This window comes from Notothenia rossii (assembly GCF_949606895.1).
Source record: "Notothenia rossii genome assembly, chromosome: 8".
NCBI classification, from domain to species: Eukaryota; Metazoa; Chordata; class Actinopteri; order Perciformes; family Nototheniidae; genus Notothenia; species Notothenia rossii.
Window position 1 is genome coordinate 66,356,689 of NC_136906.1, and position 15,882 is coordinate 66,372,570.

The 15,882-nt window shown below is 39.9% G+C and overlaps 1 protein-coding gene across 3 annotated transcripts in view; it reads left to right on the forward strand.

Moving 5' to 3' along the window:
• The window catches only part of LOC307016916 (steroid hormone receptor ERR2-like), an 83,219-nt gene extending 68,470 nt beyond the window's left edge, over positions 1 to 14,749 (forward strand). For all 3 annotated transcript variants that reach the window (XM_079646297.1, XM_079646296.1, XM_079646298.1), the window contains 4 exons: positions 834 to 944; positions 1,303 to 1,464; positions 7,641 to 7,910; positions 10,443 to 14,749. In XM_079646297.1, coding sequence (XP_079502423.1) covers positions 834 to 944; positions 1,303 to 1,464; positions 7,641 to 7,910; positions 10,443 to 10,684 — 785 coding nt within the window. In that variant the 3' untranslated portion in view covers positions 10,685 to 14,749. The remainder of the gene's footprint in view (positions 1 to 833; positions 945 to 1,302; positions 1,465 to 7,640; positions 7,911 to 10,442) is intronic.
• The last annotated feature ends 1,133 nt before the right edge of the window (positions 14,750 to 15,882 follow it).

A 15,882-nucleotide genomic window follows, 5' to 3' on the forward strand; every position in this document is an offset into this window, starting at 1 on the left:
AATCAAAGGAATTTATACGAGTCACTGGGAAATCTCACACGACTCAATTCCACTTGACCATGTAGAATCTGTTTGCTCTCCCTCAATGCTCAAACAACTTGTAATACAAGCGTGTAAATCCAGCACATAAATTGCATCCAATGTCCTCTGAGATGGCTTTCAAGATAATCCCTGATATGTCAGCTTGTATACTAACTAGATTCTTACACTGCTCCACCTGCAACACGGAGGTATTTGACTCTTTCAGTGAAAGGTCAAAAATTAAAGAAAGAAACTCAGCATCTATGGAATATGCATAAATAACTACTTATACAGGAATAACTTTCCAAAAAAAAGTCTTAAAGTTATTTTTATTATAGTACTGAATATGTATATATGACACTGAAGACATTCTAAGTCTCTCTCCAATTCTCTACGGCTGTAATGTCAATTAAAGACATGTTGTATTATTAGATCTCTGGGAGAAGAACAGGTTGTGTGAATTATCAAAATTCGTGACATTTTTTGTGTATCTTTTGAATTTCTGTTCAAAGTCTAGAAAGTTTTTGGTGTATTAACTATGACCAAAAGGATGAGTTATTTAAGTTGACTGTATCTGTCTAAATAAATGTGCCCTGTAAGCGTGTTTGTGCTGGGCATATTGTGTATGCATGACACAATAATGATCGATCAATCAATAATGAATATAAAAATAATAAAAACAAGGGAATCTGAGATTGAGATCTATGATTCTTTTATCACGCAAAGTAGTTATATATGTAGCTGTTATTGAATTCATTTAAACTCTTTTTTTTGGAAGCCATTTCTACATGTGTGATCTTTTTTTTTTAAAGGTGTACGTCTGGACCGGGTGAGAGGGGGGAGACAGAAGTACAAGCGGAGGTTGGACGCAGAGAACAGCGCCTACCTCGGCCTCAGCATGGCCCCTCCTGCCAAAAAGCCACGTGAGTCACACAGTTGTTGATGTTTCTATCTGACTCAGCTCAATTGTTTGGCACCTCAGTGTTACAGAGAGGCTTCATTTAGCTTTTAAATCAAATAAGCAATATCACAACTCGGGGTATTTATAGAATTTGTTTATAGAATTAATTTTTTTAATTGAGACTGCCACTTATTTTTAAACTTGTTATCATTCCTATGCTCCACTATAATCCAACATCCATGTATTTTTTCTTTATTGTCTTAATTTTGTTTTACTTTTTTTCTCTCAAACAAATACTGTTTTGTCACCTAAAATTGTCTCACCACGCCTCTCTCTTCTCTCTCTATTCATCTCTGCATCTGTCCTCCTCTCTCTCTCAGTGACGAAGATTGTTTCCCATCTGTTGGTGGTGGAGCCGGAGAAGATCTATGCCATGCCCGACCCCACCATGCCCGACGGAGACATCAAGGCCCTGACCACGCTGTGCGACCTGGCCGACCGCGAACTGGTGGTCATCATCGGCTGGGCCAAACATATCCCAGGTAGAGAGACATGGCTTCTAATGGATGACTGTGTCGTCTGGCATACTTCTAAAAAAACATATTAATTTCCATATTTAACACTTTCAAGTTAGATACTTATTTCTTTCTTTGGCAAACATTCTATGAACAAAACCAATTTAAGAAGGTCCAATTGAAAGACAAATTACATACATTATACAACTAGGATTATGTCAGCAGTTGTTTTGGTTCATCGAATTAAAAAAATCAATATCTAATTTGTAGGGTTTGATTACAGGATTCGTGACGACACTCGTATGATATACTTTAAAATGAAGCAAGCAAGAAAACCCACATTTGTACTTTTAATTTTTTGGAACGATACAGTATGCGATTACTGAAGTAGTTCACTGACGATTACTGAAGTAGTTCACTGACTGTTGCACACAAACACACACACACACACACACACACACACACACACACACACACACACACACACACACACACACACACACACACACACACACACACACACACAACACACACTGACAGACACAGGATAATTAACATCTGCTACTCATCTGCACCTAAGGGAGAAGCTAGTCCCATATTCTAAAATCTAATCAATAAAGAGCAGCTGAAACCTTTGATTTGACTGGGTGAAGTGGGAGAGTCTGTGTGGGGGGGGGGGGAGATACGCCCCTATGTCAATGTATTCCATTTCAATCCCAGACTTAAAGAAAGCAATCCTCTTACTTACTTAAGGAGACTACACAGTCAAATTGATTTATTTAGGGAAATACTGATGGATTTCCCCGGCCCTTGTTGACAAATTCTTAAATAAGACTTGTTATGCAAATAACCTGAGATCCTTTTTATCTCTATCAGTTGAAACAGACACTTTGTGTTTGGAGGGAGCACAGATTGGACTCAAAGTAGATCTCATTGATCCCATCGAGTATGTACAAATTGCACATGTAGCAAATTGAATATTTTAATAAAAAAATAAAATGTTCTTTATTTATCAATGAAATAAGAATCACAATTTCTCAGAGCAAAATATATCATCTTTAAAATATATATATATATCCCGCCAGCAATACAAAACACGAAGATATTTAATTTATATAAAACAAAGAAGCTCCTTACATTCGAGAATCTGGATCTAAAGAATGCTCCAAAGAAGAAAGTAATACATTTAGATTTAAAATGACATCATGTACTGTATATTTATCAGAGAGTAGTCACAAATTCTTAAAAGTATTCATTTAGCTCCAGGTGTTCAGAAATAATATAATATTTGTGATGTCTATCCCTGTTACATTTTCTATGTATAACTATTGATCTTGCATGCTATGTAGATCTAAATGCAGACCTGACAGAGTTATTAAAGGGGCACGCAACACTCTGGGGACACTTTACCCGGGGCCAGCGGGTCGGAGTGTCACCAAGTAACGATTAAGACAAAAGGGGTCCCTACAGTTTAACAGTCCACTCCCACCATTACACTCATAGCCCACTGCGCAAATGGCCTTAACGATGAGGTAATAAGAGTCATTACTGCGGATCGCTCCATTAATGCAAAAGTCCTTCAACATCCAGATGTAGAGACCTGGGAGAAAACATGCATGGGAAGGTTTTATGTAACATGTTGACATTTTGTTTAAATATGTGTGGTAAATGGCCGCCAAGCCCACTGCAACTTCCTTTACTTTAGTTTAGTTAATTATACAAAACCAACTATTCCTAAGCTTCAAAACAAACATATTTTTGCCTTCGAGAACAAAACTGTTCGGAGAAATGGTTTTCATAGTGTTTTAAATAAAGTTACTAAACGTGTGTGAAAGGAATGCTATAACTCATCATGAGGCATCCACTGATTGGATGTTACACACACTGTCATGAAAATGGAAGCAAAATCGCAGCTTGGTAGTCAGGGGGTCATGGGTGGCCACTAATTTGTGCAGCTGTTAACACACAGACACCATCTCCGACATGTAAGTGTGCACAACATGTGAAGATTTATATTCAGGCAACTGCATCCAGCGCCCTCTGGTATTTCTCTCGGTTCAGCATGGCTTTCTTCTTTCCCCTCTTTCTCTCCTTAACTCTCTAACACACCATCGTATCATTCACACACTCTCTCTGGCTTCCTTGTTCTCTCGTTCCCATGGCTCTCCCCCTCCTACTCCTACGGCTCATATAGGGCCCTCTAGTCTCATTATTACCTCTGTCTTTTTATTAGGCCCATTAGGGCTCTTAGGAGGCCTGTAATGATACTAAATGAATAGAGAGTGAACTGCTGTCTGTTTTAGACCCAGCTCTCAATGACAGCTTCAAGCTTCACTGCCAACCACTCACTCTCTTCAGTGTACTGAATAGGGATTCAATTACTTATCTGTTTTGTTCCTGTACTGTACTGTTGCATAGCCAGAGCACTCTGCTTTTCAGCAAACAATTATCCTAAACAATGCTCTTCAAACCCGAGGGTACAGTGGTTCAGTGTGACCTGTAGCACCATTGGGTGTGGAAGATATTCAGTCTACTAAACAGATTTTGAGTTGAGATTTGTTCCACCATTATTTATTCCAGTGTTACAAAGACTAAATGGACTTTGAAACCGGCAGAATTAGCATCTTGAATTCCTCAAGTGATTGGGTTTAGGCAACATAAACACTTTGGTTCGGGGGCGATGGTGATTTTGATCAAATGTTGAAAGAGTTGTCGCACCTCATGCTTCAATATTAATTTTGACTTCATCAATATTTAAACAAGACCATGATCTTTCCCTTACTCCCCATAGAGCCTAATCACTGTAATAGTTATAAGATGATTTGCCATACAAGTTCTGACTTATTTTAACACTGGGAGATAATGTACATTAACAACATTTATTCATTCAGATTGAATTCATGCTTTTATTCCAAATTGTAAGATGTCTCTTGCTTCATAATCTACGGGCGTTCATCTAGACAGCTAAAGCAACATACCGTTAGCCATAGCTAGACTAAATGCTAGTTTGTCACAGAGTTACAGCTATTAATAAAATGTACTTGCCCCGTCTTTTCTTTAACTATACATAATTGTATTTCAGTTTGTTATCCAAAATAAATAAACAAGGCGGTAGCTACATCTAACCCACTAGCATAATCTTAAAGTAATTTAATTTAATTTAAATCACAAAATAAATATACTGTATATTTAGTTTTAATAGGTTGAAATATCTGAATTTTGAGTACTCTCTATTTAAAACTGGTTTAATAGGGTATAATAATTAGCTTTAAAAGATATAAAATGAACACATTACAACCCTTTATATGCAGTGTGCCTGCTAAGCTGTAATCCTCCTGGCTGGTCTACCTGCATGTGCCATCCGACCTCTGCAGCTCATCCAGAATGCAGCGGCTCGTCTGGTCTTCAACCTTCCCAAATTCTCCCACACCACACCGCTCCTCCGCTCCCTTCACTGGCTTCCAGTAACTGCTAGAATCCACTTCAAGACACTGGTACTTGCGTACCATGCTGCGAATGGATCTGGCCCTTCCTACATCCAGGACATGGTTAAACCGTACACCCCAGCACGTGCACTCCGCTCTGCATCAGCCAAACAGCTCGCTGCACCCGCACTGCGAGGGGGACCCAAGTTCCCGTCAGCAAAAACACGTGGGTTTGCTATCCTGGCTCCAAAATGGTGGAATGAGCTCCCCATTGAAATCAGGACAGCAGATAGCTTACACATCTTCCGACGCAAACTGAAAACTCATCTCTTTAGACTCCACTTCGAGTGATTGAATTACTAACAAAGCACTTATATACTAATAAAGGGCTGGCTTTCTAAATGCCAGTTGAGTAGCACTTGAAATGTTTGGCTCTATGAAACCTGATGTACTTATATGATTCTGTTTTCTTAAAGGTTGTATCTTCCTGGTCGAATGCACTTATTGTAAGTCGCTTTGGATAAAAGCGTCAGCTAAATGCAATGTAATGTAATGTAATCCGTTAACACTTCCTTAATTCCTCCCTAACTGCACTCTTCCTTTGTAGTGCATATTCATATACAGTATAATAATAGATTTTTCTCTTAAAACGATGGAAACCTGTGGTGTCTCTTGTCTCAGTTCATGATTTTTGTCATCACAAGAGGATAAAACTGCAGAGAGGGAGGCATTCCCCAGCTGGCTCGATACTGTGTCATGTTTGGTCAAACGGCAGTAAATCCGTAGGGCAAAATATTGATATTTCATGGCGGGGAATCACCCTCCACAGCGACACTTAACTCAGCCACCTCCAGGCGGCACACCTGAAGCTCGAGGGCGACCTCCAGGGAGCCAGGAAGTCACTCCACCGCTTCAGTAAATTGAGTGGAAAGGGAATAAAAGCATAGACTGGGGGGGAAAAGATGGAGACAGCTGAAGATGGTGACTCTACTTTCTAGAAAAGGTTGAAAAAAATGTAGAGACAAAGCTTGAATATAACCAGTTTGGAGGTTTGATGTATTAAACACTCATAATAAGCATTTCAACATCAGTTTGAGTTTTTATGGACTCGCTTTGTGCACACGTTAGTCATTGATCCTCCATTATTATTCCAAATACACCTGATGGGATTGAAGCCATTCATTTGCTTGTGTTTTGGAGATGGAAAGTAAATTCATGAATTCCTGATGCAGCCTACAGTATCTCCAGTCAGGGATCCCGTTGTCCCCCCCCCCCCCCCCCCCACTAAACGTGTACCGGATGTCCTCCATCAACTGTCTGTTTGTCAGATCTGAGGCTTGGATCGATTCCCCTTTCGCATTTGGTGGACTGATTACAATCTACTAATCAATGACACCCCCAGCACTCTTTTCTCTCTCCCTCATTCTCTCTCCCCCTCGTCGTTTCTCTATTTGCTTGATAAGAACCATCGGGAGGAATTCCTTTTAAGTCAACCTGCCCCATTCCCATCCATACAACCGCAGATTTAAGTAAGCAGAGTGCTGGGTTCAAGGCCCTGGTCAATACCCCCCAATCACCTTCCTATTCACTATAGAGAAGTGAAAGGTATTGTGGCGCTTGAGGTCCTTTCAGATGTCTGTCTGTTTGATGTGGTGTGAATGTCGCAAAGAGAGTTGATGGGTCGACCTCGAGATCTTGGAGGGATTGTTACCTCGAGTGCAGAAGGTTGAACACGAGAGACAAAAGGATCAAGATGGTGTCTATCAGGGAATACATTTTGGTTTTGTTTCAGCAATTCATTTGAAAACCATTCCCATCAAAATACCATTATGTCACCAAGTGTTAATAACAATTCAAGTATATGGGAATTTCATTAGGTATGTTTTTGACTGATATGACTATCAGAGCTGACTTGATGCAGATCAGTGTGGATTTAAGACCAAAAACTCTTCTGAAATAATCTTCTGTACTTCCGCCATCTTGCCTTCATCAGAGTGGTAACTGAGGTTTATTTGTCTCCCATCAATTGTCGATGTTGTTGTAACTCTCCCTAGCTATTTGATTTTTTAGTACAGATATTATCGACTAAACTCTACAGAAAACAAACTTCCCTTTTGGTTCCTTGTTTAATCCTTTTGGGCTTAAGGAGCTTTGGCATTAATCCAAAACTCTTTGACAATGACATGACTAATTGATTCACATCATATAATTAAACAAATCTGATAAAGGCATAGTAGACACAAAATATCTGAGAAATTAAACCCGCTATATTGGTAGATATTTCTGCAACTTATTTGATGGATTGAGTTCATGTTATGACAGATGGTGACACCAACAAGAAACAATGATCAAGTCACTGAGAACACATTTATATTAGACCATTAATTCAATCGATTTTGAAATCAAGAGTGAGAGGTGACTAGATTTAAGGGTGGATTTGTCCTCACTAAGCGGTGTGTATGAGGTGGAGAGGGCTGACTGTGGACGGTTGATGGTGGAAGCAGCGCTAGCTCATGTTTCAAAGGCCTCCATACTTGACTGATTTATATTCTTCCTTTATGCCAACACATACGGCCATCGGCCTCTGTTTCATGTTGGACTTCTCCGGGGATTATACAGGGTTATATACACAGCCCATAAAACACATTGAGGACTTGAGTGGGCCGTTTACAGTGCAGTGAGGTTAATGGGTTGAACTCACGCTTGGTCATGTGAGTGCAGCAATACACGGAAAGGAAATCTCCCAAAAATAACAGTAGTTTATTTTTGTTGCTGCAGGTTTTTCCACTCTCTCGCTGGCAGACCAGATGAGTCTACTGCAGAGCGCCTGGATGGAGATCCTGGTGCTGAGCATCGTGTTTCGCTCGCTGCCCTGCGAGGACGAGATAGTGTACGCAGAGGACTACGTGGTGGACGAGGAGCAGGCGAGGGTCTCAGGCCTGCTGGACCTGCACGTCGCCATCCTGCCGTTGGTCCGACGCTACAAGAAGCTGCGCATGGAGAAGGAAGAGTTCGTCACGCTCAAAGCCATCGCACTCGCCAACTCAGGTACAGTTTACCTCCTCAATACCACTGTCTGTGACTATTAAGATTCAAGGCTTTTATTGTCATGTGTACATAGCTGCAGTAGTTATGTCAGTGAAAATATTAGGTCACAGGCTCCTCCAACAGTGCAACACAATAAAACAGATAAAATATTACAAGTAAATACAAATAAAATAGAATGAACTGATGCAGTGCAGCAAAAGCTTTATTCAGACCCACATCATTTTATTTGATATTCTAGTGGAGACACCAATCTTTCCAAAAATACCAATTAATGCTTTTGAGGAGTATTTTTGGGAGAATGCGGGAAGACACCAAGAATACCTTGTTGTTGTGGCAACACAAACTAAATATATATTTCAGGGCTTTTACTTTTTTTACTTTTGGTTTAAGCACTTGACTTACCACATTTACAAACAAGAATACGTCACAAGCTTGACAGGAAGGTACACCTCTATGTGAAATCTTAAATAAATCTAGATAGTCGGCATTCAATTAAAAAAAACAACGAAATAAAACAAAAAAAATGTCAGGTGATTGGTTATATCTGGTGAGCCAATCACTTCCCCGCTGAAGGGTACCTGATAAGAGGGGACAAAAAGGTCAGCAGCGTTCTTGCTTAATGCAACGCTCAATGTGCGTGAATGTGTGTGTGCATCTCTTTTTTAATTTGTGTGCACATATGCGGTTGTGTGCGTGAGAGACTGTCACATTGCGCTCTCATTCTCTCCATCTCCATAACAGTGGCTGCCAGCGCGCCACAGCCCAGGGAGATATATTTAGCATTTCATTAGGAAAACAGGGGCTGTCAATAAAATGTGTTAAGTGGAGTGGAATGAGCGGTGGGGAGCGACGGGCCTCGTTTGTTCCAATGTGAAGATGCTGCGCCCGTATCGACAGTTTGCTTTTCATGAGGCCGGGCCTGTCCCCCACTAATCAATGCCTGTTAGGAGTCTTTTCTCCTGCCTGACTGAAAAATGAAAAATGCTGAGCCCAGAGCTTTAGTCTTCTGATGACAAACTCTCCATGGGAGGGGAGGATAAATGGGTGGGGGTTTATGGAAAGACAGGGATGTAAAGGTAAGGGAGAAGTGTGAGAGAGGAAGGCAGGGGTTGAGAGGGAGGCTCAGGGAGGGCGAGAGGGCAGCTTCGGCTCGTTTGAACACAGTTCTCGCAGAGCTTCGGTGGCAGGGGTCCTGTGGGTGTGACAGCTGTTGAAATTCATGGCCATTGATTTTGTAATTAGCGGAGTATCGACGGGATTGACGCCAGGCTGCTGACGGATTACATGGAAATTGTTTCTTCAAAGTTAGTTTTGCATTGCGCCCGTAAACTCCTTCAATACATGTGAAACGCTGAGGATGTACACACACACGCTGACACACATTTGAAAAGCATATTCCCTCTTCCCCTCCTCTCTCTCACTGAGTCACACACACACATATGCTCGCAAAGCCAAACGAGGATCAGATCAGTATTAACATGAAGGTTTCAAATGAAGAGAGCTGGAACACATGTGCGGTCCACATAGCCTAGTTAATTTCCCAAGATAGAAACGCAATTTACACGGAAGGCGACTGGTAAAAGAGACTTAATCAGTCAGTTAGGAACATAATTAGCCTTGTACTTTCCTCTTGTATGCCTCATTTACATGTTTATACGCGGTCTTACTTCATTCCACAACTTTCACGACACATAGCTGAGGCGATCTAATTCACTCACACACTTCAATAAGGAGCCACGTTCGCTTTAAATTCAGGGATACAGTGTGTTTAGGAGGAGACGAGACACTCTTATTCTGTTAGATATACCAAGATGAGATGTTTTTCGAATGTTATAATACTGAATTAAATTCCCATTTTGTTGTGCACAATGGTGTCAGTTAATAAAATGTGGATATGATACATACACAGATTAGACCCGATATAAGTCTGTGCATTGGAATTGGCTGAAAGCAATCTGCTGCCTGTCCATTAAAACGCTCTCTGTCCGTTTGTCCTTTGGAGGACAAGCCTGTTTTTTTCCTTCCCCTGACTTGTAGACTTATACATGGAGAGCAGTTTTTAATAAGTCTCAACTGGTTTTATTTTAGAGCCTATACATAAGGGGGCCAACTGCTCTTTCTTATGGAAATGAAGGCCATCTGCCGCCATCATTCAGCTGAACGATATCCCAGTAATGCAGCCATCTGAATTCATTAGCAGGGGGGATGTATGTGGTCCATGATACCAAAAGAAATGAATCTTTTTCCTGTCCCCGCCGTATATTTATACGGACCTACAGTACCTCTCTCCCTAGAGTCCCGGCCACGCGTAGGCATTTATTTAAGGAGCGTCATTAACTACTACCAAGAGAAAACCTCTCTCCAAAATTACATGTTTGCAAAGACAAGCTGCAGAATGTAAAGCTGGGGGATGCTGCTGCAAAAGTTGTTTTCGTCATACTGCAGGTCGATAGAAAATGTTCATTTGTCTGTCATTTAATACAAAGCTTTGGAATAGGTTGATTAAATGTTCTCTCTTGTGTCCTTCTCCAGACTCCATGCACATAGAGAACATCGAAGCTGTTCAGAGGCTCCAAGACTCCCTCCACGAGGCTCTGCAGGACTTTGAGGGCCAGCATCCGGAGGACCCCAGGCGGGCGGGCAAGCTGCTGATGACCCTTCCTCTGCTCCGGCAGACCGCCACCAAGGCCGTGCAGCACTTCTATAGCATCAAAATGCAGGGCAAAGTCCCCATGCACAAACTATTCCTCGAGATGTTGGAGGCCAAGGCTTGACACCCGGGCCAGATGTTTGACAGACAGCTGCATCACCCAACGGGAGGCGAGGGACAGCCCATAAAAAATAATAAGGTGGTGTGCCAATTGACAAAGAGAGGATGAAGCGTGGACTACTGAGTCATTTTAACACTTTTAATGGTAATAAACATAACAGGAAAAGGGACTAGAACTGGTTTAAAAAAGGGTGAATATCAACTTGATTGACATGGGATCATGAGGATGTATATAAAGACGTTCTGTACAGAAATCAGGCAACTGAGGTCTTGTTATAACCAGAGGCCCTTTGCTCTATATCACCTGAAGCTTCTGTGAATTTGTTTCTTATCTTATTTTCATCTCAAAACAAAGCGTGTTAATATAAATGTCCTAAAGAACTGTACGACCATGTAGCCACATTAAGTGTTTTTGTTTCTCTCATATTTTCGAATCTCAGCTGTTAAAGCAATAGTCTCTAACTGGTCTACATATAATATGTGTACTGTATATTGTGTGAAATTGCACTGGGCAGCGGCGAGAAATGTTAGACATATTCTTATATTCGTCAGCAAAGAAAGCGGTACTGTGGGATTCTCGATTTCCTCGTAATATATTTACCTCGTAGTAGCTTCATCGACTCAGTTTTAGTCAACTTGGTGCTTTCAGAGGGACAATGGTTGGCCGGTGATCACAGTTCACAAAGAGTTTGCACTAAGCATCGGTGAATAAATGGCAATAATGGGTATTGGACTAGCCAGCTCCGAGCCTCAGTCAGTGTTTTTTTCTTATTAACACTAAACCCCCTCCTCAATTCTCTGTTCAGTGTTATACATTAATATTGGAAACTAAGCATACTGTGAAAAAAACACAAGATAAGCTATATTTGTGCGGAGAGCTTTTAAACCATGGCTTTTTAAAGAAAAGTTTATTTTATTTAAATCAACTACAGAAACATCTATGCAATTTAATGCAATCTAAAACGCTCTGTAATGAATCCTGATAGCCCTGCAATAAATACTACCTTTGTGAATTTATTTAATGTTCACTCTGTTTCACATAGGTGCTGATTCAACTCTAAATTTAGAGGCCGTAGTTTGTGACGGTGCGGTATTAGATTGCATTATGTTGTGTAGGTTTTGCTTAGGTTGTATGCTCAAACAACAAATGTCACTTTGTTGATGGTATTATTTTCACAGTTTATCTTTTGTTCATTTTAAGTCCTGTGTGATACCAAAGTCTACGTGTTAGCTTCATCTAAACTTAAAAACATATTCTGATCCTTTATTTTGTTCTCGGTGTGAACTACAGGTGAAATATCGTGGCCCCTGAGGGTGAACACTTTTAAATATGACTCAAATATTTTTCATTGTCATTTATAAATAACAAAACCGTAACTTCTTCATGAAGGCTGGGTAAATATTTGGCATAATCCTTCTCAAACGTACCCATACATAAGCTTCCATTAGAGATGTTTTGGTTTGCAACTACACACAATAGTCATAGCTTAAGCTTTACAGATCATTTATATCATCTCATAATTGTGAGCTATCTTTAGGGTGGCAAGATCAAAAGAAATAATGCAATTTTCTTTTTTTCACTTGAGAGTTTTGGGTCTCTTTGTCTCCGTGTTTGTTCAAATGTAATCTGGCAGCCTGTTAAACAATATAATGACACTTTCTGAGAATAACTTGAATTACTGTTACATTTGTATTTTATAAGCTCTCAAATTACAGCTTTCTGTCAGTCTGTATCTTCAAAAAATGATTTTGCTCATCATTCAAAAGGGCACTCTGTCCATTTCTACAAACACTGACACAGGTTAAACTGTATACATTGTAAACCAGTTGCCAAATTATTAAAATAAATCTATCAGAATTAAGTGATTGCAATAAACGTATTATCATAAGATCAAAATATAACAATAATCAGCTGCTGTAGGACTTAAGTGAGACAGATATTGTCCCTTACGAACACTTTGAAGCAGCCGTTAATCGAAAGTGTTTTAAAGTGCCATTAGCTTCTGCCCAAACAAGAAGAAAACATAAAGCCAAGTAAATAAGACGTTCGCCACTTTCTTCACTTGAAATGATCCCCACAGGAACAGACGCTATTGATTCACTGTAATGTGATGCATAGATAAATATAACCCAATACAGTAGAGGATACAATTCCCATGATGCACTTCCCTAATGAGTAACCAGCTAATTCATCCCCAAATAAATTGAGGGATGAGTCTCCGCTGTGCAGAAGCAAACCAAAGCATTAATATCTTAAAGTGACAACATTTATAAAACTGCATTTTGAGCCAGCCAGACCATTGTGGTTGTTAACAGTATAATAATGTTTTATACATTAAACCTTTTAAAACCTTTAAACCTTTTATTCTGCTTATCATCCAGCTGTGCGTCTGTTATTTCTTTGTACCATCCTTTAATCCTACGATGGTGGGGATGACCGCTAAACAAGCTGAAGACCTTTTTTCTTTTTCTGTTTAGTCTATATATGTTGATTAAACATCTGTCACTTTGTCGATATAAGACACCGTGTGAAGTAAGAGATGAAACTACCGATGTTTTTCATGTTACCATGGTTAAAGGAGACTGTTTCTGGCCAAAAGCTTGACCACAACATGCAAACTGACCTTCTCTCCTCTTCTTCACGTACCTCCTCTGTGCACTTTGAAGAAGGATAATTGTTTCCTAACTTTCTCTTCTTCTCAAATGAACATGAGAAAATAAAAGAAAAATGCCTAATTTATTTTCAGAGTTCTAAAACGGTTGTACTACATCCAATTAATTCTAATTGTCTCCTAAGCTGAAATTCTCAATAGAAATGGAGCAATTAAATGTCTGCTTTGGCTCTACCTTGGGGACGAGAGACATTTTATTTCGGTTGACGGCGGGGAGGGTTTGTCTAAACCTTTACAAAGGCGATTTCATGGGTGTCTGTAATAGTTTCATAACAGAGCGATCACTGGGCTATGCAAGGCAAATATGGCCACCTAAGTTCCCTTGTGTTGTGGAGCATCAGACGGACATTTAGCTGTGCTTTGTTTACAACGTGGGCATACTGTACAGAGCTGTACGCCGCAAATGTATTGTGCATATTTCACCATACTATACTGTAGCTGCTGTGCATTGATATTACGATGATTGTTTGTTTCATTTGCCCGTTAATGAATTTTTCATAATGTATCAGCAACTTCAACACACATTTAGAGCCCACCTGAATAGCTGTGTAATATAAATCACTGTATTGAGTCTGTTATATTTGGTCTAAGGTGGGATGTTTTTTTTCTTTACTGTGTCTTTGTGTCTCTCAAAGCTGAAACAAACACTCTGTGTTTCCGTCCGTTTTGTTTATGAGCACAGCAGGACGTATAGCGAGTGAAGTAGTAGTCTAGACCCTATACCTCAATTCATATTTTGAAAATTACACTGGGCTTGGAAGCGGGCCATGGGTTTCTCCTGGGAATCAGTGGCACAGAAATAAAGTGACATCACTGACTGGGTATTAAAAAAATGTAGATGAACCTGCTGCAATTGGGGAACACATTCCTCGGAGGAGAAAGCTGCTTATTCGCTGTTCCATTTGCGGACTTATCTTATCTCCATGCACTCTGAGATGACGAGATTTACATAAAACATGGAGGAACCTCCCTGGCCGTTCTGCTCCGCGGTGTATAAAAGGACCCTGCTTAGGTGTGTGTACCGTAGACATATGATTACCCAAGAGGTTTACTCCCCTCAAAAGCAATATGTTAGAAATTGTGATATATGAATCAAGTTAAAAGGGAGCTTTGGTTCATTGTAATTATAAACATACCCTATGTTTGGAAAAAGACAGGGTAACTATGCACACACGGTCCTGGAGAGACAAAAATAATGTGAAAATGTTGGGATGAAGAAGCAAAAAGCCAACCACAGCTGGGTTTCACTGGACAGTATTGTGTGGCATTCTCTTGTGTTTTGTTTGTTGTGTTCATGCCTAATGTACCCATGTGTAAATATATGCTTTTTTTGGAGTGAGTCAGATCTAACAATGCACTGAATGTACAGTGACAATAAAATCACATGGTTTATGTAATCACTGCAATTTATTTCTTACTGGGTAATGAACATGGGAAGAAAATAATCTTCTAAAAAATGTCTTTGTAACATATGTAAGGACAAGTTTCACATATTTTATGGAACAATAATGCTGGTTTAAGTTTTCAACAAATATATTCAATTGCAAGATACAATATTTTCCTCCTGCAATGATGATATTACCCACATTATACAATGTAACAAAAATGTTTGGGGGGGTATTTTACACAAAATATTCAAAATTTGCCAAGACACAACTTTTCATTTGCACTAATACACACATTTACACCTCAAGAAAAAAGAAAACTTCTAAAATAATAAAATATCTTCATACTGTCAAGGTTTTATAAACATACATGCCTTCGGAAATAAGCAAATTACTTCAAAGCAATACAGGCTGTAATATAAAGTAACTTTTACATGTTTGCTGTAATGTGTTGTTGCTTTTAGCTACTCCGGATCATCCAATTTTCCTGGTAAACATTTTTTATTTAATAGATATCAACAAAATAATAGTGAATACTGATACAATGCTTTTATCAGACATATTTGTATCGAGTGCTAGAGTGCAGAATTGCCCTGATATCGGCGTATGTAATGTACAGTCAAACGGTGCCCAGCCTGACCCATCATGTATATGCGCATCTGTCTGTGTACTTGTACATTTAGCGAGACGGTGCCTTGGGGTGTAACAGCATCCTCCTGCCCCGACTGTCAGTTGGTTAGCTGTCTACACACTGTCCCGTTTGACCTTGCGTTGGCTACAACACTGGCTGAATGCACATCTGACACACTCCCTTCCTTTGTGGTGCAATCCTGTGGAAGTCATTTCATTTACTGGGCTTTCAACTTCAGCCAATATGGGGGGTGGGGGAGTAAATCTGTGTTTAATCAGCCTGCCACAAACCATTCCCTTAAACAAAATCAGCTACGATGTCCAGCGAAAAGATCTCTCAACAGAAGATTGAATCAAACAAATAAATGGGCTTGTCACTTTTTCATATTTTAATTTTTTCTCTTGGCCCGGCTACGCCCGCCACTCCATGTTATTGCTGAAAATAACAACTGTGTATGAACTTGTGGTTTGTTCTGCAGCAACACCAGTATGCTAGTGTAGTGAGGTGTCACCCA